The 26,421-nt window shown below is 39.4% G+C and overlaps 1 protein-coding gene across 1 annotated transcript in view; it reads right to left on the bottom strand.

The window, feature by feature from the left end:
- Nucleotides 1-23,879, bottom strand: part of LOC119745122 (semaphorin-1A-like) — a 29,003-nt gene extending 5,124 nt beyond the window's left edge. The window contains exons 1-15 of the mRNA XM_038221346.1: nucleotides 23,694-23,879; nucleotides 17,497-17,630; nucleotides 15,811-15,956; nucleotides 15,186-15,257; nucleotides 13,021-13,116; nucleotides 11,431-11,536; nucleotides 11,074-11,223; nucleotides 10,399-10,535; nucleotides 9,312-9,423; nucleotides 8,158-8,215; nucleotides 7,148-7,298; nucleotides 5,124-5,334; nucleotides 4,070-4,149; nucleotides 3,482-3,678; nucleotides 1,599-1,633 (exon numbers count right to left, since the gene is read on the bottom strand). Of these exons, the coding sequence (XP_038077274.1) occupies nucleotides 1,599-1,633; nucleotides 3,482-3,678; nucleotides 4,070-4,149; nucleotides 5,124-5,334; nucleotides 7,148-7,298; nucleotides 8,158-8,215; nucleotides 9,312-9,423; nucleotides 10,399-10,535; nucleotides 11,074-11,223; nucleotides 11,431-11,536; nucleotides 13,021-13,116; nucleotides 15,186-15,257; nucleotides 15,811-15,956; nucleotides 17,497-17,630; nucleotides 23,694-23,707 (1,699 nt within the window). The 5' untranslated portion in view covers nucleotides 23,708-23,879. The remainder of the gene's footprint in view (nucleotides 1-1,598; nucleotides 1,634-3,481; nucleotides 3,679-4,069; nucleotides 4,150-5,123; nucleotides 5,335-7,147; nucleotides 7,299-8,157; nucleotides 8,216-9,311; nucleotides 9,424-10,398; nucleotides 10,536-11,073; nucleotides 11,224-11,430; nucleotides 11,537-13,020; nucleotides 13,117-15,185; nucleotides 15,258-15,810; nucleotides 15,957-17,496; nucleotides 17,631-23,693) is intronic.
- Nucleotides 23,880-26,421: the final 2,542 nt, after the last annotated feature.

Below are 26,421 nucleotides of genomic sequence, written 5' to 3'. Positions count from 1 at the left end.
CTAGAGGGCCAGTCTAGTGTCCTCTCTGTGCCTTTCTGACTGACTGCACTGGCAGACCGACTGACTGTAACTATAGACCTTTATTATGTTGCCACCATTTCAGTCATGTTCCCTGTATCCAATAACAGTACTTAATTATAAAATGTCTTTTGTGCAAACAGGAACCAGACTAATTTTCCTTCAATCTTTGCTTTGGTTGCGTTGATTTGAATGGGACAAAATCAAGATGGCCGCTACATGATAATGGTTTATAGTGACTCAGACTGGTTATAGACTGTTACCATTTTTTGGGGGCAAGAGTCTTCTTGATCAGAAAGGACATAATAATGGAGCTGTTCGGGTCAATTTTTTTTAACAATATCATGCACTTTGTGGTAAAAGCATGACATTTGGCTTGCAGGGTTGCATTGTGCTACAAATAATTTGAAGAGGTGAACCCTTCTTGCATTCTTTTTTTCGGGGGGTGGGGCGCAGCATGATAAAAAAAGTGCAAAAATCATAAAAATTGTTTTTAACATCCATTTTCCTTGTTTTTCTTGCTTTAAAATAAACTTAAATATATAATCTAGCATTTTGATACCTGTTATTTGTCACCCATTTTCAAATTGGTTCACATGATTTACAGCCCATTTCAGCCCTGCATGCCAATATTCAGGATTTTACCACCGAACTTAACAATGATTTTAACATTTCAACCAATTTGCTCATATATACCGTCTCTCTTACACATTTATACCACGCTAATAAAATGGTTCAATGGGCCTATTAACGAGTTGGCCATTTTTGTCGAGTTCCCTGAATGTATTTCATTAATTTTGAAATGTTGAATTGGATGGTGCCAAATTACTTATGCAGGCACAATGCAGAATTATTATACAGTCATTTTTTTTTAGAAAATATCACTGCAAACATTAGGGAATGTCTAATTACACATTTAAAATAATTCATTGGGGCAGACTGCCTGCTATCATTTCTCTTCGCAAGCTCAAAAATTAAAATGTTACCTAACTTTCAATTCAATATGGCCGACTCGTGAATAAGGCCCATAACAGTTGTTGAACCACTCCTCACTTAAAAATGTCTCAATTCAATAAGGCCTCAGTTTTCCCAATAACATACTAGTATTTTTTTATTTTATGTCTAGGATTATTTTACAGCATGGCAAAACAAGGACAATGGATGTTAAATACATGTACAGTTTTTAGGAGGATTTATTTCGTGTACCCCCGTTTTTAAAAATCACGTTCCGCCCCCAAAATGGCAATACTCAATATGAGTCCACCTCTTAAAATGATCTAAGCCCATTGCGACCCTAGATGCCAAATTTAGCACAAAGTGCATGATTTATAGATAAGCAGCTCCGCTAATATAACTACCTTCATTTAAGTCGGCCCAAAACTTTGCTACATAACTTATTCAAGCTGCATGCAATTAACATGCAAAGTGATCTTTCAGTACAAATTGATAATGCGGCTCCATTTTGACGATGTGTTTAAGTATACAATTTACTTTGTCATGATGTTATAGTTCATTATTTTAAGTGTAACATTTGACAAAACTAAATGTTAAAATTGCATACTGAAAAGGATTCGACATACCTGTAGGCGGGTCTTGAGGGACCGAGACTTTTGTACTGGGAAAGACAATAATTACAAACTGATTGACTAAGAAAATGACAATCAAATTACACTTGGTTAACTGGTGACTGGTGCTGTAAATAATTGGGCCAAATAACTTATTGGAATTTGATCACTGACCCGCCAATCAGATGACAGGGATTTAGTCAGGGGTTATTGTAATTTGAAACAGTACAAAGGACGCTGCTAGCTCGATTCCTACGAAGTAAAGTTGTGAAGTTTATTTCCTACAACGTTTTTTTGTAAAGCCGCGAGTTAAACTGCTTATGACATAATAACAAAACTAATAATTACTCTAACATGCTTTAATATAGGACGACATTCCCGTAGACGTACTTGAACACAAACCTAAACTGTCTCCTAACCCAAGTTTACCTTACCCTTTTTTCCCCCGCGAAATTCGGTACTTTTACTAATTAGACCACGAGGAATCGATCTAGATGGTTTGCTGCGCAACCATAAAATTCCTTGTCCTAAGGGTCGTTTTCACAAAAGGGCGACAGTTAAAATGTCGCCTTAATAAGGTGTGTCGCCCTATTGTGGACGCAATTAGCAAAATCTGTCGCATATTTATAGCATACAGCGGAATACTACTACTAATAATTAATAATAATAATAATAACAATAATCATCATTACCGGCAATGGGTCATAAGGAAGACTTTCCCATGGACTTGTGCACACATTTTTTTCCAACATAAATGTGCCGTATCCTCATTTTCCCTTGTTTTTTTTCCACGAATTGCGGTATGTTTACTAATTAGACCACGAGCAACAAATATAACCCCTTGCGAGAACAAAATTTTACCTTTAAAGGGGGCGTTAAAGAGGTATTGTGTCTCCCTAAAAGCCGGTGTCTCCCTATTATCGAAACATAACGATAAGATTTCTCCTTAATGGTACATTTAGTAATATAATAATAACAACAGAGAATTTATAAGGCGCAGAGTATCTGGAGGACCATTCAAAGGCGCCGGTCACTAGAAAATCACTGTGGTTTAAATGAAAGATTGAAAAGATCAGTCTAAAATGGCGTTTGAATGACAACATATCAGTTGTGTCCTTTAACTCGTCTGGCAAGGAGTTCAAGAGACGCGGTGCACAGCAGAACTGAAAAGGCCCGGTCCCCGTAGCTTGCCAGGCGAGTTTTGGGAACAGAAAGTATCTGTGATGAAGAAGATCTGAAGCCTGGTCGCAGGTTGCGAAGTTGTAACAGGTATCTTATGTAGGATGGAGCTAATCCATGAAGGGCTTTGAATGTCAGGAGCAGGATTTTGAATTGTATTCTGTATTTAACAGGAAGCCAATGAAGATTTATGTTATGTGCTCGTATGATTTCGTTCTGGTCAGTAAGCGGGCAGACGGCGCATTTTGGAATTCCTGAAGGCGTATTAATGATTGTTGAAGCAGTCCTGTTAGTAAGTTGTTGCAGCAGTGAAGTCTTGATGAGATGAATGCGTGGACAAAATATGGGGAATGTGTAGTGTGATACATGAGGTCGAGACCTCTAGGAAAAAAACATAGTTGTGGGGGATTCTAAGAATAACGGGGTTATTAAATACAAATTGCAAAGGGAAACAAAACAGGTGCATTTTTACAATTATCAATTTAAACAAAAACTTGACTGGAGGGATTTAAACCCGTGAACTTCGGATTATACCAAATGAGCTAGCCTCAACGAGGCTCGTCTGAAGCAACAGACCTGAATATATGTATGTCGTGTAGCCGAAGATTAATAACTAGGTTTACCGCATTATCGATAATGCTGAGGATTAACTAAGTCGGTAGAGTGCAGTTAAAGCAAGATTGGGTCTAATTTGGATTAAGTACTTCAGGAGGACCTACCTTGTACATTCGGATTCGTTGGTGAAGTAACAGTAAGGGTACCTGAGCGCACACTGCTCTCCATTTCGTGCTGATTGGCATTTGGTGTTCAAGGGCCATTCAATGGAGGCTTGGAAATCGGATGTGCCCACCAGGAAAGTGGCAGCAGAATCCGCACTCCTCAACAATTCCAGCCCATTTATGGGACCGTTGGCATTCTTAAAAAAAAAATAGTCACTTATTTATTTACATCTGCTTCTCACATGCGAATTCCGTGGAATCTGCTCGGTGTGCTGTTAGTTTTTTGGGGGGCAGAATCTGTTTTGTACTGCTTGTGTTGCAGGGGGAATCAGTGGCGTATATTGGGCGGGGTTGGGCAACTTGTTCCCGCCAGCATTTGGTTTTTTTCGATTATATTTCATGTGGATAAGCCCATTTCAGGCCCCACTCAGTTTTTAACCACACTAAAAATTCAAAATAAATAATTGACTTTAGTATTCCCTTCATTTAAACAATAAAATATATAAATGTTATCTGACTTTGTCTTTATGCTGAGAGGAATATTCTGTAATAATACTGTGTACATTCTAACAAGATGGAACCACTTACTAATCCTGAAACTTCGACGACATTTGTTGTGTTGATACCGTCGCACACTCCTGAGGTAAATTTTATCACACTTCCAGCACCTATTAGTGGGAAAGGGAAATAAAAGGCTGAACATTTTAGGTTATTGCTCTTTGTAAAATCTGAGGCAAAACTAGAGCCTATCTTTTAACTCTCAGGCCTGCTGATATTAACAAAAATCTTAAAGAAGTGGGCGAGTCATAAGAAATATATTTATTTCAGAGTTTGCAATTTTTAAAAACTTCCTTTAATGGCCTGGGAACTCCCATTTTTATTTTTTTTTCATTGAAAGCTCCATAACTTGTAGGGCTTTGGGTCTTTGGTCTTCGCAGTGGAATCTACTGATGTCAAGAACAATGTGAGCGCTTCACGTCCCCCCACCAAAATAAAATCCTGGTAATGCCATGTCTGCTATCTATCTTAACCCTAAAGGGGCCGGGGGGCGGAATCCCCCCTCAACATGTTCTGTGATAGCTTCTAAAAAATTTTTTTTCGCGACCCGAGCTGTTATGACTTTTTAGCCTCGAGCTTTGCGCATCTTTTGATACCAAAAACATAAAAATCGGACCACGGGTTACCGCGTAGCGAAAAATTTTCCGGCGCTACGCGCCGTGAAATCTAAATTTTCGCATATACATGTGTACGTCGTGTACACAGAGCAGAATTGCCATTCGTACATATGAATAATTAATTAGCCATAATTACAAAACCTTTTGACCTATACTCATGAAATTTCTTGGGTATGTTTAGGAAGAGTTGCTCTATGCATGTGCCGAGTTTCAAAATGTTTCGTCACTCGATGGCCGAAATCTTAGGGGGGGCGGAATCCGCCCCCCCCCCCCGGCTGAGAGATGGTCAAAATAACCCGGCCCCTTTAGGGTTAAGACACTTTTGCTTCTGTTTTCAAGTTCGTGTAGCAGAAATCGTCAATTTCGGACTGAAACTGGGCGAAATCAATGATCCAATTTGGAACCCCATTTGCAGTAAAGTTGCAGATAACATCAGTCATTTCTTGACGTTGATTACATGTACATACTTGTTCCAACAAAGTAGACTGGAGAAGAATATTGCAAATCGACAGCTAGGCTGGTGAAGCGAACATCGTCCACGTTAAGTATGGGTGGATCTGATTTGGGAAAATTGGCTGGTGGTGCATCTTGAGTTCCTCCAGTTCGTTCCATGGCATTATAGCTGGGCACCGACTTGTGTAACAGGGGAGGATAGTCAGTCTTGTGTATTGCACCACACTGGGAATTTAAAAACCAAAATAAACGCACTACAGATATAAAAACAAATAATCCGAATAGTGTGGCAATGAGATGTGCTCTCACATTAATGGTACAAGACAAGGCAAGACTAGTTGTTCCCAGAATAAACATAATTTAATTCAATCGATTCAGAATGGACACAAGTTTGTTTTTTATTGTTGCATCTTGGGCAAAGGAGATAAAAAGTACCCCTGCGTCTGACTGTCCCCCACAAGGAAAGTTCAGATGAAGAGGGATAATAAGAACTATTGTCAGAGTTGTGACGAGTCACTGATTTTTATGTTTTGTGACTCGAGTCGAGTAATTTTAAAGAAGCGACTTGAGTCGAGTAGTCGAGTCATTATGTCAAGAAGGTCGAGTCGAGTCGAGTCAAGTCAAGTCAAGTCACAGTGTGAAGTCGAGTCGAGTCGAGTCGAGTCCGATGGCGGACTTAGGCCCCTACCGGATTTGCGTTAATATTTGTGTATACAATTGAGAGCATTCATTCAGTGCAGGAGCAGTAACGATAAAAAAGAGAAATTGTACGTGGTTATAGAGTGGGCTTGTCAGCCTTGTCTTTGTCATTTTCTTTATAACTGTTTCGGGATTTCAATTATTTCCGTATTAACTCAATTAATTGTCCCTTCTTTTCGTTTGGCGTTTTGATAGGGCGGTTGACATCCGAGTAACACTGTTCGCGGGTTACTCGATTACAGGTCTTCGAATACGCCCTGGTTTGGCTAGAATTCCTTTTTTGCTGAACAAAATCAAAACCGAATTGCAATGTACAAAACTGTTTCTGACTATTGCATTTTAAAAGGAGGGCATAATTTTAGCTGGAGTCGGTTCCAGGATAGTGTTTTGTAAATAGGTCTAAATCCATCCGCCAAAATCATGAATAATCAAAATATTGTATATTAGAGAGTTCTGAGAGCTCTAAAATTGGGGAATTGAAGAGATATGACAATTTACCTCTGGCCCGGACTTGGGGCTTCCAATTCTGAGCATTTTGAATGCAATTGGGCTCGAAAGTGGCGATATTTTGCCATGTTGTGGAGGGATCGTTATTTAAGATGACTAGCTTTCTGCTTTGGGAAAAATAGGGGTCGTCTTCTTTGGGTGAGAATTTCTCGAAAAGTAAATGGTTATCCACCAAAAATGAAAAGAAAATGAAAGATGACATGTTAATCATCATTTGTCTGTGCAGCTTAGATACCTGTGAGAGTTCTGAGTATATTAAAAAGAATTTTGAAGTATGGGCATTTAGCACTAGTGTCTATTGGAATTTTAATGTAGGGTTGCACCCCTGTGACATGTTTGTTCACGACAAGAGTCCGCAGTATACCATCCTGTAGTTGCAAAGTGCCGTGAGCATTAATATTGCACCGTAAATTATTGCAAATTATTAATAAAATTAATAAAGCGAAATTTTGCTTTATTTTTGGGACTCCAGTCTTATTAGCCTCGAGTCGCATCGATTCATTTGTTGGCAGGGACTCGATTCGAGCTATTGCAAATATTGCATTGTAAAATGTTGCCTTTATTAGCCTTGAGTCGAGTCGAGTCGTGTTCTGATGAGGGACTCTAGTCGAGTCGATTCATTTGCTCGCAAAGACTCGAGTCGAGTCGAGTCATTTACCCAAAGGGACTCGAGTTGAGTCGGGTCACCAAGAGTTGTGACTCGAGTAGGACGCGAGTCATTGCAAGTGTCCCACAACTGTATAATACTGTGTGTTCTCCTGGGTGACAGTGCACAATCTGCAGCTCCTGCACACAGAGTCTTTGAAATTAGCCGGCATAATGATGGACATACCGTTCCAGGCCTTGGGTTCCGTTGCACAAGCACTTCATTCCACAGAACGTTGACATTGCCTTCATCCTGTTCCTGGAAATTACCGTTATCGAACAGATTCATGATATCCCCCATCCTGTACTGGCAAAGGGCTGACGTCGCAGGTCCATTTCTGAAATAGTGATCATGTGCGTGAATAACATAGGCCTTGGAAAAGATACTCAACGTGAAATGAAAAACAAACAAACAAATATATCATTTTAAAGGTAAGTAGTTGTTCTAAACAGTAGCCATTCTGAACAACTGGGACCTATACTTTCGACTGCCTCCAAAAGAACGATTTCAAAGAGGCATCGAAATCTGCTTGAATGCGTACTGTGGAAACGGACAAGTCAAAAGAAACCTCCCCCACACACCCAAACCAGCACACAGGTTGGCTTTAACTAAGAAAATTGAAAGAAACTGAGACAACTGTTCTTCGCAAATGCTTTCTCGACTCAGAAAGAAGCATCCTTGTATTACATATATACATTCCCTTTAATTGAAATCACGAACAAGTGTATATTTCTTGCTTTACGTAGTTCTAATTTTAATGTGGCTGAGGAATCCAGATTCTCAGTTGTTCATGCAAACTATTCAATATATTCGCACCGCACACGATAACACTTGTGGCATAGCATTCAGTTTTTTGGGGTGACAGAAAATTTCTATGCATTATTAGTCGATTATCTTGCTCACGAATCTGTGTAAGTGGTTTGAAAAGATTCGTCATGTACAAAGGAGTAACTTTGTTGACACTTTTGAAAAAAAAGAATAGCCTTTTTAGACTTCACCCTTCCAGAATTTTCCTTGTATCAAAATAACTAACTTATTTCATAACTAAAATAGTTGTGCTAATCCACTCCTTACTTCATAAACATTTAGACTGATCTCTTAATTCATCTTTAACTTTTTTCTTCTTGTCTTTTCTTGATAATTTATGAATAAAAGATGTGAATTAGTAAAATAAGCACGAAATACTTTGAACTTACTCTTGATTCGTGAATACCGCATATACTCTCGTATTATTGGCATCCCAGACAACATCCTCTGTATATTAGAACAAGTATATTGATTAACGTTTAATTATAAGTATATATATTGATTAATTAATATTTCCTTGATTTAAAATTAAGAACAAAAGACATACTACGTTAAAAACTTAAAGTTTAATAAGCCTAATTCGGCAACGAAACGCGTTTTGAACAAAATGCGCTTATGCGGAAAGAACTTTTAAAAGTAGGATATAAACATCCATACAATTATCCTTTAAAAACTGGGCGGCGTTGTATTATTCTTGTGTTCGTGTGAGGATTAATTTCGGGGTCCAATTTTGCGACCCAAAAAAATCGGGCTCTTCAGCGATGGTTGTGATTCCAGCCGTAAAGTTGTTCGCCTTCTGAGGGCGTGTTAGAACCACATTATATTGGTGCTGTGTGTAATTTATGTGACACACACAACGTGTATCGTACATTGAATGAAAACGAAAGGAAAAACGTATGCGTATCCGTCGTGTCCGATGTAGACAACCTGGTTTTTCCCCGTCTTTTCTCGGGAACCGAAGACATTGCGTTAGTTTCATTTCAACTAGACCTGTTAATCCAAAACATGTCATCCAGGAAGAATGGCTTGTATTGTAGGTGTGTTCAACCACAACGTGTATTTATCAAACCACTCCGGCCATTTAGGCTCACGAAGAGAAACTGATCTGCAATACATGCACTGCACTAAACTCAGGGGGTCTCTTCCATCTAAAAAAAAAATGAGAACCATCACTGAGCCTGTACAGGAACTGGTATTACTGGGAAACTATAAAACCATTTCTGTCGGTCAGTTTGAACTAACATTATCTGATTTATGTGGAAGTTAAAATCAGTGCAATTCAAATAACACTTTTCATCTCTTTACTGAAACGTAGTTATTATTCTTAAAAACCCTCATAGATTAAGCTATGTGTAACAAGCTTTGGAATCTCTGTGTTCAACGAAAGGCATGTTCTAAAAAAGGAGTGAAATATTTCGATCCGTTTATCTGTTGATGTTGCCTTTCAAAAAGTGGTACTTTTTTTTTTAGTTATTGCTATAAATTGAAAGCGAGGTATCGTTATGTTGAACTGATAAGACATAAGACTAACGTGAATACTTACGAATATAATCATATTCAAATGCTGGCTCATCGCCATTGGGTACGGAGCATTCCAAACGAGCCTTGATGAAGGTGACAAACTTCATATCGTTGACGGTGCCTCCTGTATCATTCTATACGTGGTGTAACAGTAAGTGGATAAGATGGGAATTGGGGAACAATTTCACAATGAAGTTTTTGGCCGACACTTGTTATTCTGTTTGACACTGCCCTGGTAAAAAAATGCAATTATTTAAGAATGACAAGATGTTTAAATGCCCTGGACCGTGCTACAGTTACAATTACACTCAGCCAACCGGTTCTTTTCGAGAACCACACTTCTTTTAAGAAGACGTTTCTTTCCACATGGTGTTACGCGCATATTTTCTATTTTATCTCATCCGCCATGCAAAGTTTCAAGTCATATATAACGAATGCTTGATGTTCCAAATTTAGTAAACTTTTTATAAAATCTTCGTCAAGAAAACCCAGACACCAACTATATCGATTGAAAAGTGTTTCTGCACACATATATTGTTTGCTCTCCTTGGGAATGCGTGCGCCATTCAATATTAAACCTTACATGAGAAACTGGTACTCCAACTCGTTTATTTAGGTTGGGAGATACCTATAAGATGTGGTGAAAACAGCAACTTTAGGCTGGTTGACTATGGGTCTAGGCAGGCTGAAGATAAACTTAAATTAATAAGTAAAGTCTTATACGTAGCTGCCAACTGACAGGCAAATTGTGAACTTGGCATATTCAAACTTATTATTCCACCCATCTTGTTGGGTTTATTGGGGAAAGTAGGCGTGTGGCCTAGTTCTTGGTTTGTGACTCTAATAGTGAGAGGGTCATTGCATCCTGGTGCTGGCCATATGTTGTGTCCTTGGTCAAGCCACTTCTCCCCCGCTTGCCTTTCTCCACACAGCAGCTAAGTGTACCATCATTAGCCGGGCAGTAACCTGCAATGGACTGGCATCACTTCCAAGGGGGAATAGGAATAATCTCAGTCATTTCATGGTATTAAAGAAACCAGAGATAAACACCAGACCGATGGGCCACATTTGGCTCACGACAAACTTGTGTCTCCTGGTAAAGTACGTACCTTGCACACTCTGGCTATGCGTGAGTACACTTTGGTTCCAAGGGTGAATTCCAGTGCAGTTTCACGGTAGATCAGGTACACGTACTCGTTACCGTCATCGTGAGTGTATTCAAAGGGTCTCCCTATAAAGGTTGGATCTGCCAGCGTACGAGAGAAAAAAAGAATTTTTTGAGATGCCAAATTTGCATTTTGTCTGGCACCAACATTTTCAATGTTATCTCCTAGAATGTACACACTTTATTTAATATTGATTGCAAATTCAAAATATAATGTCATTAGTGAGGTTGCTGAAGTGAGGGCAAACAACATTAAACCCAATCTGGAAAACGCATAATGAGCGACCAATTTATTAAAACCAGGTAAAGGTCTTTAATGATTGCCACACTGTTATAAAAGGTTTAAGTTTGTGGTGTCAGTGAAGTATTACAATAGAACGCCATTATAACGAACACGATGGGATCTGTACAATTTTTTTTTTATAATGGTCGTTCATGATAGTGATATCGAAATATAATATATTTTAATATTTGGGGAGCCATAGGGGATGTTCGTTATAGCCAAATGTTCGTTATAGCGGCGTTTTACTGTATATTCAACTGTATACACGTGTGTACACTGAGCTACTTCACTAATTTCCTTGTTGTGGCACACTGAAAAATATCATATCCAGCTTACCCTTTATAAACCCTTCTCCAACAGTGACTGTATCTAGCTCAAACTCTATGGGGTCAGCAGTGCTTAAATCTGCATCTACAGAATATCTGTTGAAGGTTTGTTTCCTGTCACTACCACCAAAAAGGGTATCCACATCTGCAGCATTACTGCCTGAAATGAAATAAACGTTATAAGATCAGAACTATGCAAAAAGTATTTGTTTGTACTGTTTTGGGTTACCAACTCAAATAAACATCCGGTAACCGTATTCTAGTTGAAAATAATGTGCATTAAGATCAGTACAATAAACCTATGTAAACTTCAAGAATCCTTTTTTTTTGGATACCCGTACAATGAGTTAAAATGAGGGATACTTACTGAAAATAGCGGTCTCGGCGTTAATATTGTTTTGTTGAGGAACCACAGTCAGTTGGGTATAATTTGTGGACAATTCAGTGCACATGTTCAGATTCGATTGTGGGCACTGTGAAATAAATATATATACATGTGTATCAAACGGAAAACATTTACAAGTCGGTCTGCAAATCCTCAGCCTGTAAAGGTATATTCACAGGGCATTTAAAAAAAAAGAATTGTCACTCTGATCACAACTGACAGCATCATAAACACGTTATTATACTTAATATCACCGTACCACACAGCAACCAACTGAATGGACTTCGTAGTTCCTGAAGTTTTTATTAACAATTAATTCAAAATGATTTTTTCCCCCTATACCAATAGTGTTTATGTATGGAGTTAAAGCTCGCCGCACACGAGAGCTGAGCAACAGTTATTCGAGGCCGTATGCTTAGCGCGTAGCTCACAAAAATATCCCCGTGTTCAGTACATTTTTGCTCAGTTTTCTGGACGTTAGGCCGTGAGGCAAATTTGCCCGGAGCACACCTTTCCGATTTTCCCGGTTCACCGGATCATCGGGCTATCGTACAGTGGTGTGCGCTGAAAATTCGTACGTATCTGATCGTATACCAGGCGACCGATTTCACCGGATCCGTCCCGCCTCAATATTTGTGTTAACCAATCAGATTTACCAAGGAAGGCACGTGATTGTCATCATGTGCCTGGTCATCGTGTGACCGATTACATGTGTAGAACGGAGTAGGGCACGTGTGCAGGTAACGCTGCGGTCTAACCGCAACGGTGAAAAAAAACCGTTCGGGTGATCCGGTGATCCGGAGAACCAGCAAAATCAGAAAGTTGTGCGCTGGGCTTATCCCGTTAGATTTTTTTTCGCTTCACAAGGCGAAAAAAATTACTGTGAGGGCATTCTGAGGTACGTGCTGAGCTAAATAGATTAAAAACCCAATGAAATCACATACTTGATCCGTTCGCGTGATTTTAAAATATTGTTGTACAAGCCTTCTAAATCCTGTTGACGTTTGTCCCCATTTTGGAAAGCACACGACCGATAAACAAGAATAAATAATGTTCTTTCATTGTCAAGTTAATCTTTCTAGCTTAGCACTAAGCTCAGATTGCCCGCACACGGTGAGTTTGTCCTCTCGAAAAAAAAATCGAACAGGATAGATATTTGCCTCACGGCCTCACGAGGCAGGACACTCAGCAAAAAATGACCACACACGGGAATATTTTGTTATAGCTTCGTGCTGAGCTAGCAGCCTCAAATAACTTTTTGCTGAGCACGTACCTCTCGAGTGTGGCGGGTTTGTAGATACTTCACTATACTTTTGTTCTCCTTTCTGTTCTCAAAATCTCAAGCTCACTAGCATATACCGTTTAAAGGGTAGTACAGAGTGGTTCTGAGATTTCTAATGACTGACTCGCCGGGTCCCATTATCCCTTACATGTAATTGCACGCTTTTTGAAAGTAATAAATAGTGCCCCAAACTGGAACTGACTATTTAGCCCCAAACTTTTTAAAACGTTGTGGTGTCACTGACACAAAGTTTATAGTGTCCATTTCCGACGGCCCATTATGACACTTACCTGATAACACTGCCTGCTAAACGCGTTAGTGCCACACACCAGGAGATCACCAGAACTAGTTTTGTCTGCAATACGTATGAAGTTCCAACAGACAGTCTGTATAGAAGAGGAAGGGTTTGCAAATAAATGTAACAAACTAGAGTAAAACCTAGAATTTTCTTTCTTGTTTTCACCTACAAAATGGTCGGTTTAGACCCATAATGCCTTGATTTTTTTTATCTTGTGGAAGTAATGAATAAAACGCTAGTCATACACAAAACTTAAATTAGGGATGTTCATTTCAAATATTTCAGTATATTTTCATTTTTCCAACTTGGACTTGAATTAAACGAATATTCAGATATTAAATTTAAAATAGACTGATCATGCGCTCGCTAAAACTTGCCGCTTATTGGGATTGTACATGCACCTCCATGCGCTTAATATCGCAAATTTACAAAGAGATGATTAAAATAGTATAAAAGAAGGGGTAGTGGTGGCTGATATTTGTCCAATTGTAGAGAAGAAATTTGAGCTTATATTCCCTGTGGAAGCTCCAAAGATATGTGCAATAGTTGTTAAATGGTGTTCGCAGGGTGAATCTTATAAAAAAATAATAACACTTTGTTTAAGACCGTTGGGAGTCTAGATGCTGATAATTACCCGAGACGAATTGGAGTCTGGACGCTGATAATTATACCCGAGCCGAAGGCGAGGGTAATTTACCTATTGCCGTTTGTGAGTTAGCCACGCCACCTAAACAACCCTATGTAATTAATTTGTGTATGGTAAATTTTGCTTGTCTCAGATTTTGCGCGTTCCACGTCCATTTGTATGTCATGTAATTGGACAATATTTCACAAGCTGCGTTGACGCAATTCTAATGCGATCCTACACCGCAATAGGTCAATTATCAGCATCCAGATCAATTATCAGCATCCAGACTCCAACCGGTCTTACACAGAGTGTTTAATACCGACCAAGCACACATTTATTCCCTTTCATCAATACCTTTTCGGTCAAATAAAATCCCAAAGTCAAAACAAGTCGAAAATTATAAATTTTCATCGATTTCGATCATCAAAATTGCCCTCTAGCTATGTGGCGCCTAACGCAGATGTACTGGTATCCGGTTCGTTAGTACAAACGTCATACACGCGCGCGCACTACTGATTACCTGCGCCCATTAAACACTCAAGTTGCGTTAACTTCCAGTTCCAATGGTTCCAATTCTACTTAATGGCAAGTGGGCGTGGTTTAGAATGAACTGACGTCACACTAACAAACCGGATAGTTTGAATTTAGGACTTATGAAATACCGTATTGACTCACTACAGTAGTACTGCACATGCCTACGTGAGGATTGTGAACGTTCAACCAATAAAACGGTGCTGGCACCAAATTTAATATAAATTAAAATGTTATGTGACACTGAAAAAGCCAGCCATGTCTATCCACCAGTATATATGAATGAAGAATAAAAACATTAATGAAAACATATGAATAACCATAGAAAACAATTCAAAAACTTAATTCCAACAAACACTTGTTTTTGGACCACACAAAATCGAATAAATAAAACACACAAATCGAATAAAACTGGAAAATGGCGGCTTTTATATCAATTAAGACAACATGCAACATGAAATTAAATAAAAAAGAACTTAACGAAAAAGGTGTCACATTTTGACCTTTTTTGGGCAAATACTCCATCTATGACGACAAAAACTGTTCAATGTCATCTTTTATATCCTGGAGCATTTGTTTTGTAACAATTTTGCAACAAGTCTCTTTCCCAAGAAGTGGTTTTGCTTAAAGTTTATTAATATTTCCGTTTCAGGAAAACAAGCAAAATGGTACAAGTGGAACGTTCACGATGTCAAAGTGACGAAATAAATGTTTTTCCAAAACGATGAAATATATGTTTGCCGTCTTACAGCCTTTGAGAAAATACGTGCAATACGGGTTTTAAGGCCCGTTATCACGCATCCACCCCCCCAAAAAATGAGCTCAGAACAGTCGTTCATCCTTGTGAGTAATAGATCCGTAGTTTTACATCATCTCCTTGTGACCACTTCCTTTTTTTCACGTAATATTCGAAATCGAAACAAATATTGCTTGGATATTTTGTTGATTATCAAATATTTGAATATCTTCTGCACAATCCTAACCTATCTTTAGCTCACCTCTTTAGTGGTTGGAGATACTGCTTCACAGGTTAAGACAAGGCCTTCGGGTTCCATTGTTCCCAGTTGAATCTGAGTGTAAAAAGAAATGAGAGTATTAAGACAAGAAACAATATTTTATTTCGTCTTATACCATTGTACCTCTTTAACGGCATCCTATAGTAAGGCAGATTGGTGATGGGATTGTTCATTTGATGATAAAAGCATGGAATTTGGAACACTGTCAAGTACATGTTTGTCATGAGAAAGATATTTGGCTATAAAGCCATCACAGATTTGTCCTTAAAAAATATAGGTAGAATAATAAGCAGTTTCAACCATTTTGAACCTATATCTATATTTTTCTTGAGACTTACTCTGACTGTGTGCTCAATGCCATGCTTTTATTATCAAAGTGAACAATCCCCCAAATATTTCCCTTCCTGCCTAGGAGCCAATTAATGATTTTTCTCCTTTGTTTTACTTTCTGTACTACTGTTGATCACATTCTGAAATGGTCAAGACAGGCCTCAAGTCTAGAGATGAGTCTAGAGATGAGTCTTCTGGCCTTTTTTAAAATTAAAAACCATACGACACATTTCTTGCTATCAGGTCATACAATATACACTTAATGAAAATGTCCTACCTCCTCCATTTCCAGTTGGTTGTTTACAAGGAACCGTCTCCTGAGGGTTTCATTGCCCCCGATGTAGACGTTCTCATCAATCTTATTGAGGATACGGTAGGCTGGCTGGCCAGACGGGGCACTGGTGTCACTTGTGGCATCCAAAACTGATTTTTTGTTTTGTTTTGTATGAAAATGAAAAGTGGGAATTTGAAGGGAAGAAATGGATGACATTATTTCAATACAGACTTTCACCAATGGATGTTTTTACGCAAATGGCTGCACTCAAGACATCTGCAGAAACAGGTGGAATAAGATTGAATTTCGTTTAGCCCAGTATAAAGTAGGCCGATACAATTAGTTCTTGATATTATAGATCCACAGGCTGATTTCTTTCTTTGCATCGCTAAGCGCCCAAAATGGAATTTGTTTGATCGCTGCATGCAGGGTGCTTCCCATTACTCTTTTTCTCAAAGTGTTTTTCAAGCAATTCACATTTCAAAGCCTTCTTCATATAAACGACAACAAGTAGTAACAAATACATTTCCCAATACAATTGTCCCCACCATTTAACTCCATGTTTGCCATTGGCGCGTGCGGAGTGAGTGGTGTGCCCAGCAACTGCCTATATGGATGTCTTTGTCAGTGTTTTTTTTTTGCAGCGTACATCGTATTTTATCCAATACAAAACGAAACCCAAATGTCGGGACCATTGTTTTAGTGAAGTGCTGCATGTAGCACTTTCAAAATCACGGATATGAAAGCCCAATTCATGAGCTTTCTTTTAGTACAAGAATCATTCAAATCAATTATGTACTTTTTAAGTTAAGGAATTTTAAACACAACAACCATTTTTAAGTTCTGTCCACGGATCACCAGAGTGTAAGTGTTCTTTCAGCAAAACGAATACAAATCACTAGGGATGTGTGTGAATTGTTTTCGTTTTGCTGAAAGAACGCACACCTTTAATGTGATCCGTGGACAGAACTTTAAAACGGTGGTTGTGTTTAAAATTCCGTAACTTGAAAAGCACATGAGTGATTTGTATGACTCTTGTACTAAAAGAAAGCTTATGAATTTGGCTTACTTTCATATGCTAGATTTAGAAAGCGCTACATGCAGAACTTCACTAAAACAATAATCCCGACATTTGGGTTTCGCTTTTTGGACTTACCCTGTATAATCACGCACCCTAACATGAATATTTATCATGCTGTGTGGATGGAAGACACTTACGTTACTGTAGTGTATCCCTTCATTTAAACTTATCCCAACCAACAAAAATGTTTGATGAAAATGGACATGGGTTCGAAATACAGATCTTGCGACCCATGGTTTATTCCACTGTCAACTAGGACTGTGGAAAGCTCGACGGAAAACCGTTCTCAGAAATGCTTTAATGTACATATGCATGACTGAGCGAGAGCAATGGTAGGACGTCATTGTTTTTTTCTTATGAATACGCATTGAGCTATTGACGATGTGTGCTGCAGATAAAAACACCGCGCGCAGCACGGTGCTTATACTTCGCGCATGGCATGGAGTGCGAGATCTTGTATTTTTAAACTTCGCGCTCAAACGGTGGTTTTAAACCACCCAAGTGATGGGTTCTTGACCAACAGGAATACATTAACTGTCCTAGGTATTTATGAATACAGTATTTGCAACTCAGGATGAGCAAATTAATACAGAATACAATTTTCTTACCACTACTATCGAGAATCTCCCAGCAGTTGCTCGTTCTGTATAGCTTGACTGCTGCTGCATGTTGGTATTCGCCGAGGAAGACAATCATGTGCAGAGCTGTCAACAACACAGCTGAACGGGAACGCAAAAGTAGTCTGGAAGTGGGAAAATACAAAAACAAGAGCGTAAACCTAATTACTTAGTGATGAGTTGTTATTACTTGAGTGTATGTAGGTGACTGAATTTCTCAAAGGTGGGTCACTGCACTGTGTTTTGACGAATCTGGCAAATTAAAAATATGGCAATTTTATTTCATTTCATATTAAAGGTAAAGTATATAATTTGAGATTTGAAGGTTTGCATGGTGGAAAGACACTAAGACAAGATAAGTTTGCGGAAGCACCATGAAAATAAATCTCTTTTCGTGAGTATGTGTGGTTCTGAAAAGAACCGGAGGGACTCAACGCTTTGAACAGTATGCTCTGCCCGTCGTCAGGAGAATGAGGGATTCCAACGATGATGCGATGTTATAAGGATGGATGAGTCCCTCCGGTTCTTTTCAGAACCACACGTACTCACAAAAGAGATTTATTCACATGGTGCTTCCGCAAACTTATCTTGTCTAAGTATATAATTTGTCATTCGTGCTTTTTTGTTTTGATTTGAGGCAACAAAAGTGCTCGAAATCTGAAGAACGGAGCTTTACAACTAACCTGAGGAACTTTTAGCTCTGTGAATGATGTAAATTCCGAGAAAACAATTTTTCTAGGATCCGAGTCCATGTTTTTAATTGCGGCCGAAATTTGCGTCCGGGACACGTTCTTGTTCAGCTGATGTGCACGCTGATGGCAGCAGTTACGCGATGTCACGCACTGAAACAACGAATTAAAGCAACCGCGTGCACCCATGTACGGCTTCGCCGAATTGTAAACGAAGCAAAGGAAATTTCCAAAAAGACGCATCTTTGGAAATCACCTAATTGCACGGTCAGGTGGGGGATGGATTATTGAAGGTAGTGCAGTTTTGTACTTCCGTCTGTTCAGTAGCTCGGCTGGGGAAGCGAGGTTGGATTTGAGTGGGGTCGTGCGAAGACACAGGAGGGCTATGTTAGGGTCGTCTCCTAATTCGCGACACTTGGATAGGATTCTCTTCACAGTCTGGATGTGTCGTTCAATGAAACCATGGCCTCTTGGGTAGTGGGGTGACGATGTCTGGATCCGAAAACCATTCTGCTGTGCGAAGGCTCGGAATTGCGAAGAGGTGAATTGGGTTCCATTGTCGCAAATGATTACATTTAGGACACCTTGTTCAGCAAATAGAACTCGCAACACTCTGGTGATTGTGCTGACTGTTAGGTTATCTAGTTTGCAAATGACTGACCTTGACTGACTGACCAGTATGCTCGGATAGAGCAATGAATTTTCTTGATGCTGTCAGGCCAGCCATCTGCAATCTGCTGCTTGAGTAGTTGAAGGGTCAGGTCTGTCGCTGTTTCCTTCCGTACTTGCTCCAACTTTGTTGCTGTTACACTCACGATGTTGTGTATGCGAAACGTGTACTGGCTGGGTATAAGCATTTTATCATACACTGTGGGTAAAATGAAATATCGCGCATGGGAATCTCGGGGAACAAAATACTTGAACTGAAAATAAAGTCACCGAATGATAATATTGATTTCGGTCACATGCTTCTTCGTAAAAAAAAAAAAAAATCAAATATATTTGTATACGCTACCAGTAAATCATGTTGACAGCTGTAAACTTGTAACTTCGTTCAACGAACGTCGTTAGTGTAAAACACCCACATGCCACACTGATGCACAGACTGCATAGTCTGAGTATCACCCGTTATCCACGGAGCCAAATCTCCTGTAGTAACGTCTGATATGTCTAGACATGCAGATATATGTAAGCCGCACGCCAGCCAATCGGAGTGGAATAAATCGTGACGTCATTTCATTCCCAAATCAGGACTAAATGGTTTGACTGGTCAATTCGAATGCAGTGTTTGTAATACAACAGCCGGGCGCATTATCGCGTAACATGATACAGAGCGCGTGACACAGGTTTTTATCCATTGTCTATGACAAGCAACGGGTGAATGACCGAAGATCCGATATAGAAAGCGCCCGCTGATTGGTTCAAATCTAGAGGTCAAGAGGCGGCTGTCTTTGTCTAATTAATCAGCGAATCTGCTCACACATCATAAACCACGGCATTCGCCGTGGTCTATTACGTAGACTACTGACTGCAGTCATGTATCAATTAATATCAAATAGTCCACACAAGTCGTTACACTCCATGCGATTGAAATGCCTGTCCCTTGTGAAATTTGCAAGTCCTGTAAGTCTTAGGTAACGTAATTAAATATTCAGTCACAAACAAGAGAACGTTTTCTTCTATATAGAATTGTGAAACAAACTTTATTCTTGAACGAAAATTAAAAAAGACGCCATTTTGGAAAGAGACGATTCACTCATTGTATGATATGTGGTTGATATACATGTACTCCACACGAGAATTGTTGTATGCCTATTTCGGGCACTGCCTATACCTTTATATGGGTTCCATATATTCTCTATTAAAATCTTGTTGTAGTTTCTTCGCAAAACCCGCAAGCGTCTTACCACCCCAAACAATTGAATTTTTCGAGTTTCGTTTAAATTTAACTTAAAGTTGAAAATGTCTTGGGAGTACAAAAATCGAAAAATATGATGAAGAGCAAGAGTATAAAGAAACTATATAACTTCCTCTCTTTTGGTCATGATCAATATCATAATTAGGTGAGCAAAATCTACAAACAATGGAAACATTGAGCTAGCTTTAGACACGAACAAACTCCACGTTGTTGCTCGTGATCAACTCTTCTACTATAAAAATCTATCTACCAAGTTTGGTGCTTTGGACCAGTCGGTCACAATATTTCCAAATGTTGATCTAGCCACTGAACTACAACCTACGCTCACGTAAACAACTTTGTTGAATGACTCATCTATTTTCCCTGCTGGGTGTGTTTTGTAAAATGTTTTTATTATACATGCAGGCCCACACAGAGAGAAATCGAAAAGTCATGCTATTTTCGTTGCCGCAGAGCCACTAATGCATAGCCGACCATTATCCACGGAGGCGGATAACAACAAATTGGGACAGACCCTAATTTACATATTGGACAATGGAAACATGTTATTGCTGAAACTGGCTGCTTTCGCTTCGTCACGTATAAAGAGTGTGAACCCGCTATTATGATCTGAACCTCACTGGAATAAGGATCAATACAATTTGGGCTGGAACCAAAACAGAGAGAAATATTCTGGCAAACCGAAAAGTCAATGTTGTGTACCTTGTCCATGTATCGACATATTTCTGTGAGTAACGGTATCAGTTAGCGATGTTGAAAACCAACAAGAATGTCCTATAGGGTACAGTGTATGGAGTGCAGATTTTTATATATTTTTTTAGGTAAATGTTTGAGTAAAAGGACGACGAAGACGGAAAACACTGCAAGAATCAAGCGAACATTGCATCGACTCGCATGGCATCGACCAGACTGGAAACTTGAGTGCCGAAAACGTGTCACACAACACATCCATCAAAATGTTATGGTTGCAAGCACGTCGCCTGCCAAATTTGAGACCTTAAACCCAATTTGAAAGCAAGTTAATGGCAGTTCGAAATTCATCCACGTCGTTCTCCGTGCTCTAGGAACGGCCGTGTGATTCACAAAGTATTCTGGGTAAAAATGTAGAAAGTGCCTTGCAGCTTACTTTTTTTCTTTTCTAATCGATGCCAAAAGAACGTAGCGGCCTCTGTTAAAAAATAAACCATTCTACAGTGTGAAGATGTCTTTTAAGTATTAACCTGAACTGATATTAACAGTGCATTGCGGTACACATCAACGTGATGTCTCACGTTTGGATTTCGACAACTCTCTGCAAAGAATTAGAATTTGGGTTTGGGGTTATATGATAATGCTCACATTTTCGGACAAGGCATCAACTAGAAAACTCGATGGAAATTCGCATTTTGCTACAAAACATATTGTGACGGTAAATGTGTGAGCTTAGAGCCAATTTATTTGTTACGTCATACATTACAGCACTAATGTTTATTTCGCTGTGTTAGCGACCGGGCGGAGCTAAGGAGCTCCGTGAGTTGCTGCATGTATGCGATTGGTTAGCCAAGTGCCATAGGCTCTATTGCGCCATAGGTTGGTGCATATACATGTATGCGTCTAGGGGTGCAGACCAGAAATTCGGTCCGAAATTGCCTGCGCTGGCCAAATCACGATTTGCATGCCCTCAAAATCTTCGGTATTTGAGCATGCTGTGGGCCATGAACTTGAGGGTTTGTAAAAAATATGGATGGAAGCCGTGCAAAGGACTGGGAGCTTGCAGTTCTGTGTAATTTTGATGTAATTTGGACCCTAAAAGCGCTCTATTTCGCAATGGAGTGTAGGCATCGTTTTTCAAAATGGCGATGGGCTTCAGGACTAGTTTCAGGGGTGATCATCTTCAGATGGAAATTTCTCCTAAAAGTCATCAGTTGACCCCCCAAAAATTGAAAAGAAAATGAAATATGATGAAATAAGCTTTAATTTGATGTGTGTCTCCAACACCTTGGAGAGTTGTGAGTATTTTCCCCGAATTTTTGAAGTGGGAGCATTTACCATTGGGGTCTATGGAAGTTTATTTACTGGTCTGCTACCCTAGTCGTGAGGGTTGTACTCAAGTGATTACAAAGAGTTGAAGTTGCGGACTGATAGCGAGCAAGAAGTGAATTTCTTGTGCTCTGCGTTTTGGAAAATGCTTATATGCGCCATATGTACATAGTCGTACTTTGGCTGATGTGTATGAAGCACAAGGCCATAGCTGTACGCTGCTGACTGGATCGCATGGTCGATGCGTAGCGGGGACAGAGCTATACTATGCTGTTGTACATTGGCTGTGCGGTTGTGCATTGCTGACGATTGGGCGCATTGTCGACATTGTGATACATTTCTGACATTGCAGTGATTGCTGACATTGTTGTGCATTTCGGATGCTGTTGCGCATTGCTGCTGCGTGCAGTAGGCTTAGCTAATCGCTCCAATAGTTAAATGACCCATATAATAGAACAATTATGCCTATTAATTCAAGTTACTGTACATTTATTGAATATTGTTGAATAAACGATGATAATTGTTGACTTACCGACAGGTCGGGTGTCTCTATTACATGCTCGTTGTACAATTAACATGTAATTAACAATTATTTTCAATCGGGCGGTAGATTTCCACCAAAACGGACCTGCACCCTTAGCCTTAACCCTAAAGGGGGCGGGTTATTTTGACCATCTCTCAGCCGGGGGGGGGGGGCGGATTCCGTCCCCCCCTATGATGTCAGCAATCGAGTGATGACATTTTATTGAAACTTAGCACATGCATAGAGCAACTCTTCCTAAACATGCCCAAGAAATTTCCTGACTATAGGTCAAAGGGTCTTGGAATTATGGCTAATTAATTATTCATATGAACGAATGACAATTCTGCTCAATGTACACGACGTTTAATGCGAAAATTCAGTTTTCACGGCGCGTAGCGCCGGAAAATTTTTCGCTACGCGGCTACCCGTGGTCTCATTTTCATGTTTTTGGTATCAAAAGATGCGCAAAGCTCGAGGCTAGTAATTCATAACAGCTCAGGTCGCCAAATTTTTTTTTAGAGGCTATCGCGGAAAATGCTGAGGGGGGGGGGGGGGCGGATTCCGCCCCGGCCCCTTTAGGGTTAAAGGTCGCTATGAGTGATGATTCGTCTAGGGAAGAGCCTTGGTTTGAGAAGCCTGTTTTCACCTCAATAGGAGTCAGACTTAAATTATCCTAACAGGCTAGGGTTGGCCCGGGGAGTTCCCGCCACAATATTATACAGATTTACAAATATGGGTGTTTAGAACTGTAAAGGTGTAGCATTAAGAAAGATGGGCGTAGAAACTTTGCAGGCGGCTTTTTTTAAGAAACCTTCGTCAATAACTAAACACAAGGAATAGGAAGCATGTATTGCATTTCTGACAGATAGGCCTACTTCATATCCACCATCAACTTCCCAACCATGTTCAACTGAAATTGATATCATAATGCAGGCCCAAAGAAATTGGAAATGCAATGAACAATACCTATACATAATATCATATAGTATCGGCTTGTAAACGGCATTAAAACAGTAAGAGGTAAACACATTTTACCAACCTTGTGCGGGTCATCGTAAATGAAGGTAGTTATAGTGACAACAGTGTTCAAGGTGTGATTCCGCAAAATGGTTCGACTGTAGTCAGAAGTGAAGTGTGTTACATTTCGTTTCCGCCTTTACTTACTTAGGCGCTGTGTTAGCTGATATTTGTACGGTGTGTATGGAGTCTGCTGCCTTGTGTCTGAACCGTTCAGGCTGAGCAAGCAGTTCACAAAAAAAGGTGAACATTTTTTTTATTGTCATCACAGTGTACGTCATAGGGGCATTGTTAGCCAGAAAAGAAGCATTGTAAGCCACAGAGTTCATATGTTTTGGGCGAAACTTTGGGGCTACAGTCATCTTTTTGTGAGGAACACCTTTGGCCCTCACGGAGCTAAAGAAAGCCCAATCCCAGGTTGCTGTGTAATATACTTTGCATGTCATGGCATGCAGTTGTATTCAAACTGTGGACTTCATAATAGTGCATTTCTGTACGACGCTATTTTCGCACTGCAAATTTTTACGGCGAGCTAGTGGTTCATACTTCGCGCGAATGCCAAGCGATTTAACGTCAGGAACCATTCGCGACATTGGCTGAAGTTGAAAAGTTTCCAACTTTTGCGAATTCGCAAAATTCATGAGACAACATGCCGGGATCGCAGCGCCTTAGCTGCTCAGGAGAGCATCTATTTTTCTCCCTGTTGTCGTCTATCAAAAGATCTGATAACAATAGAGTAGGTGCAGCTTAAAACAAGCTTTAAAATTCAACGTAGCCAAACCCTGTGTCTGTTCATGTAACAGACAATGCTCTAGTTTTTTCTTCTGCTAGTTGTTTTTCTATTTTGAATCCCAAAGATATGTACATGCTTCATTCAGTTCACCTCTTTTGACATTAAACAGATTTTGCTTTTGATAAAACATTGCACAGGTTGATAACCTATACTGAAATCACGCATATTTCTGTGACGTCATCGGGGATCATGTAACGTCATCTTAAGGCTGTATTTTTCAACGGTCAGGAATGGTTCATATATGACAACTGAAGTGACATCATGAAGACGTTATCTTGTGATTTTTGTTTTATGATTCATGAAATCTACGTATCTCAAGAAAGAAATATGATACAGTCAAAATTCCATTTGTACTAGGTTTGTAAGGTCATAGTAAATGCACAAAAATTTGGAAAATGCACATTTTACTAATTCAAATTTTACTAATTTACTGCTTATTTGTTATTTTAAAAACTCTTTTTGTTCCTCAGTTAACTCATTAAAAACTGTGGGCATACGTAATCTTAAAAGAAAGCCTAAAGTGCCTGTTATTTGCAATTTGATCCCTGATCAACATTTGCTTCAATTGATATTTTGTAGGAAGAACCAAAAAAATATATTGAGTGAATGTTATGAATTAAGATGGGAAGAACCAAATAAAACATGTTAAAGTTTGATAAACCCATGGAAGAGACGAGCATAAACACTTCCCGGTAGAGAACCGTATAAAGAAGTTTATACCGCTGGTTCTTTTCAGAACCATTCTCTCAGTTGAGAAATTATTCGAACATGGTGTTTCCGCAAACCTTTCATTATTGAGTATCTCCACCATGCAAAGCCTCAATGATCTTACTTGTATAAACAGTCTAGCATTACCTATATACATGTATACCTTTTTTTCTGGAATCTGTTATCCAGAACGCCACCAATGCACATCTAAAAATTAACTCGTCTTCCCTTTCATTTGAAATGGACACATAGACAGAATTGCATGAAGACGAGCATACAAAGGCTCAATGAAGGCGGATTCAACTTCATTAACATGGAAACCCAAACGCAACTGGATTGTTAAACTACTAAAAAATATGAGTATTAAATGAACAACTCTGTGAATATTTCCTAGACTCCTGCAGTCCTAAACTGCAATTTTTTTTTGAGAACAGAAAACATGGGTGAAAACACAGTGATTACTCCACAAGTTTATAACGAGCTCATTCTGTGTGTGCAGGAACTACACCCTCAATGTGCACAAACATTTCAGTCCCACTGAAATTTAAAAAAAAAAAAAAAACTTATACAGTTTAATGTTGAAACACGTACTCTGTAAATGGATAAAATCTAACATTAGTTATGTAAATGATTTGATTACTTTCACATCTTGAAACAAAGATGGCCACAAAGCATAACCGGTTAGTCAAAATAATCATGTTGTAAAGGAAGTGTTTTACCTAAAGACCGCTTATCAATCATGGTAAACAATAAAACAAAATGATGTTGATATTCATGTTAATCCTAGTCTGGGTAATTTAGAAAAATAATCCTACTAGAAAATTTACAAAACCTCAGATTCAATCGTGGTGGGAAAACAGTGGGAAAATTGGACTTATAATGGTCAACATTTAAAAAATAGTGCGCGTTCAAAACGTGACCGTTTGGTATATACCGGCAAATTGCTTGGCCTTCAATATACCCGCAAACGTAATGGTATAGCTGTAGCGCGCCATATCTGCACCTTTCCGTTGCTCGACCGTGCCCTGAAAAAAATAAATAGTCGATGCCCACCTGACCGTTTCGCGACCTTCCCCTATTCAAGAATGGTACAGCCCGTACAGCGACCTTCCCCCATTCAAGAATGGTAGAGCCCGTACAACCCAACACCCATGGTTAACCGTACCCGTGGCGCGGAGAGTGCAGTGCCCCTTCAAAATGTGCAGTAATGCGTGGCGCGGTCTGTATACGGATGCAACCCTGCAAATAA

Source organism: Patiria miniata, unplaced genomic scaffold (assembly GCF_015706575.1).
Source record: "Patiria miniata isolate m_02_andy unplaced genomic scaffold, ASM1570657v1 HiC_scaffold_7, whole genome shotgun sequence".
NCBI classification, from domain to species: Eukaryota; Metazoa; Echinodermata; class Asteroidea; order Valvatida; family Asterinidae; genus Patiria; species Patiria miniata.
The sequence above is the reverse complement of the archived record's forward strand: the minus strand, read 5'-3'. Positions and strand labels throughout refer to the sequence as shown.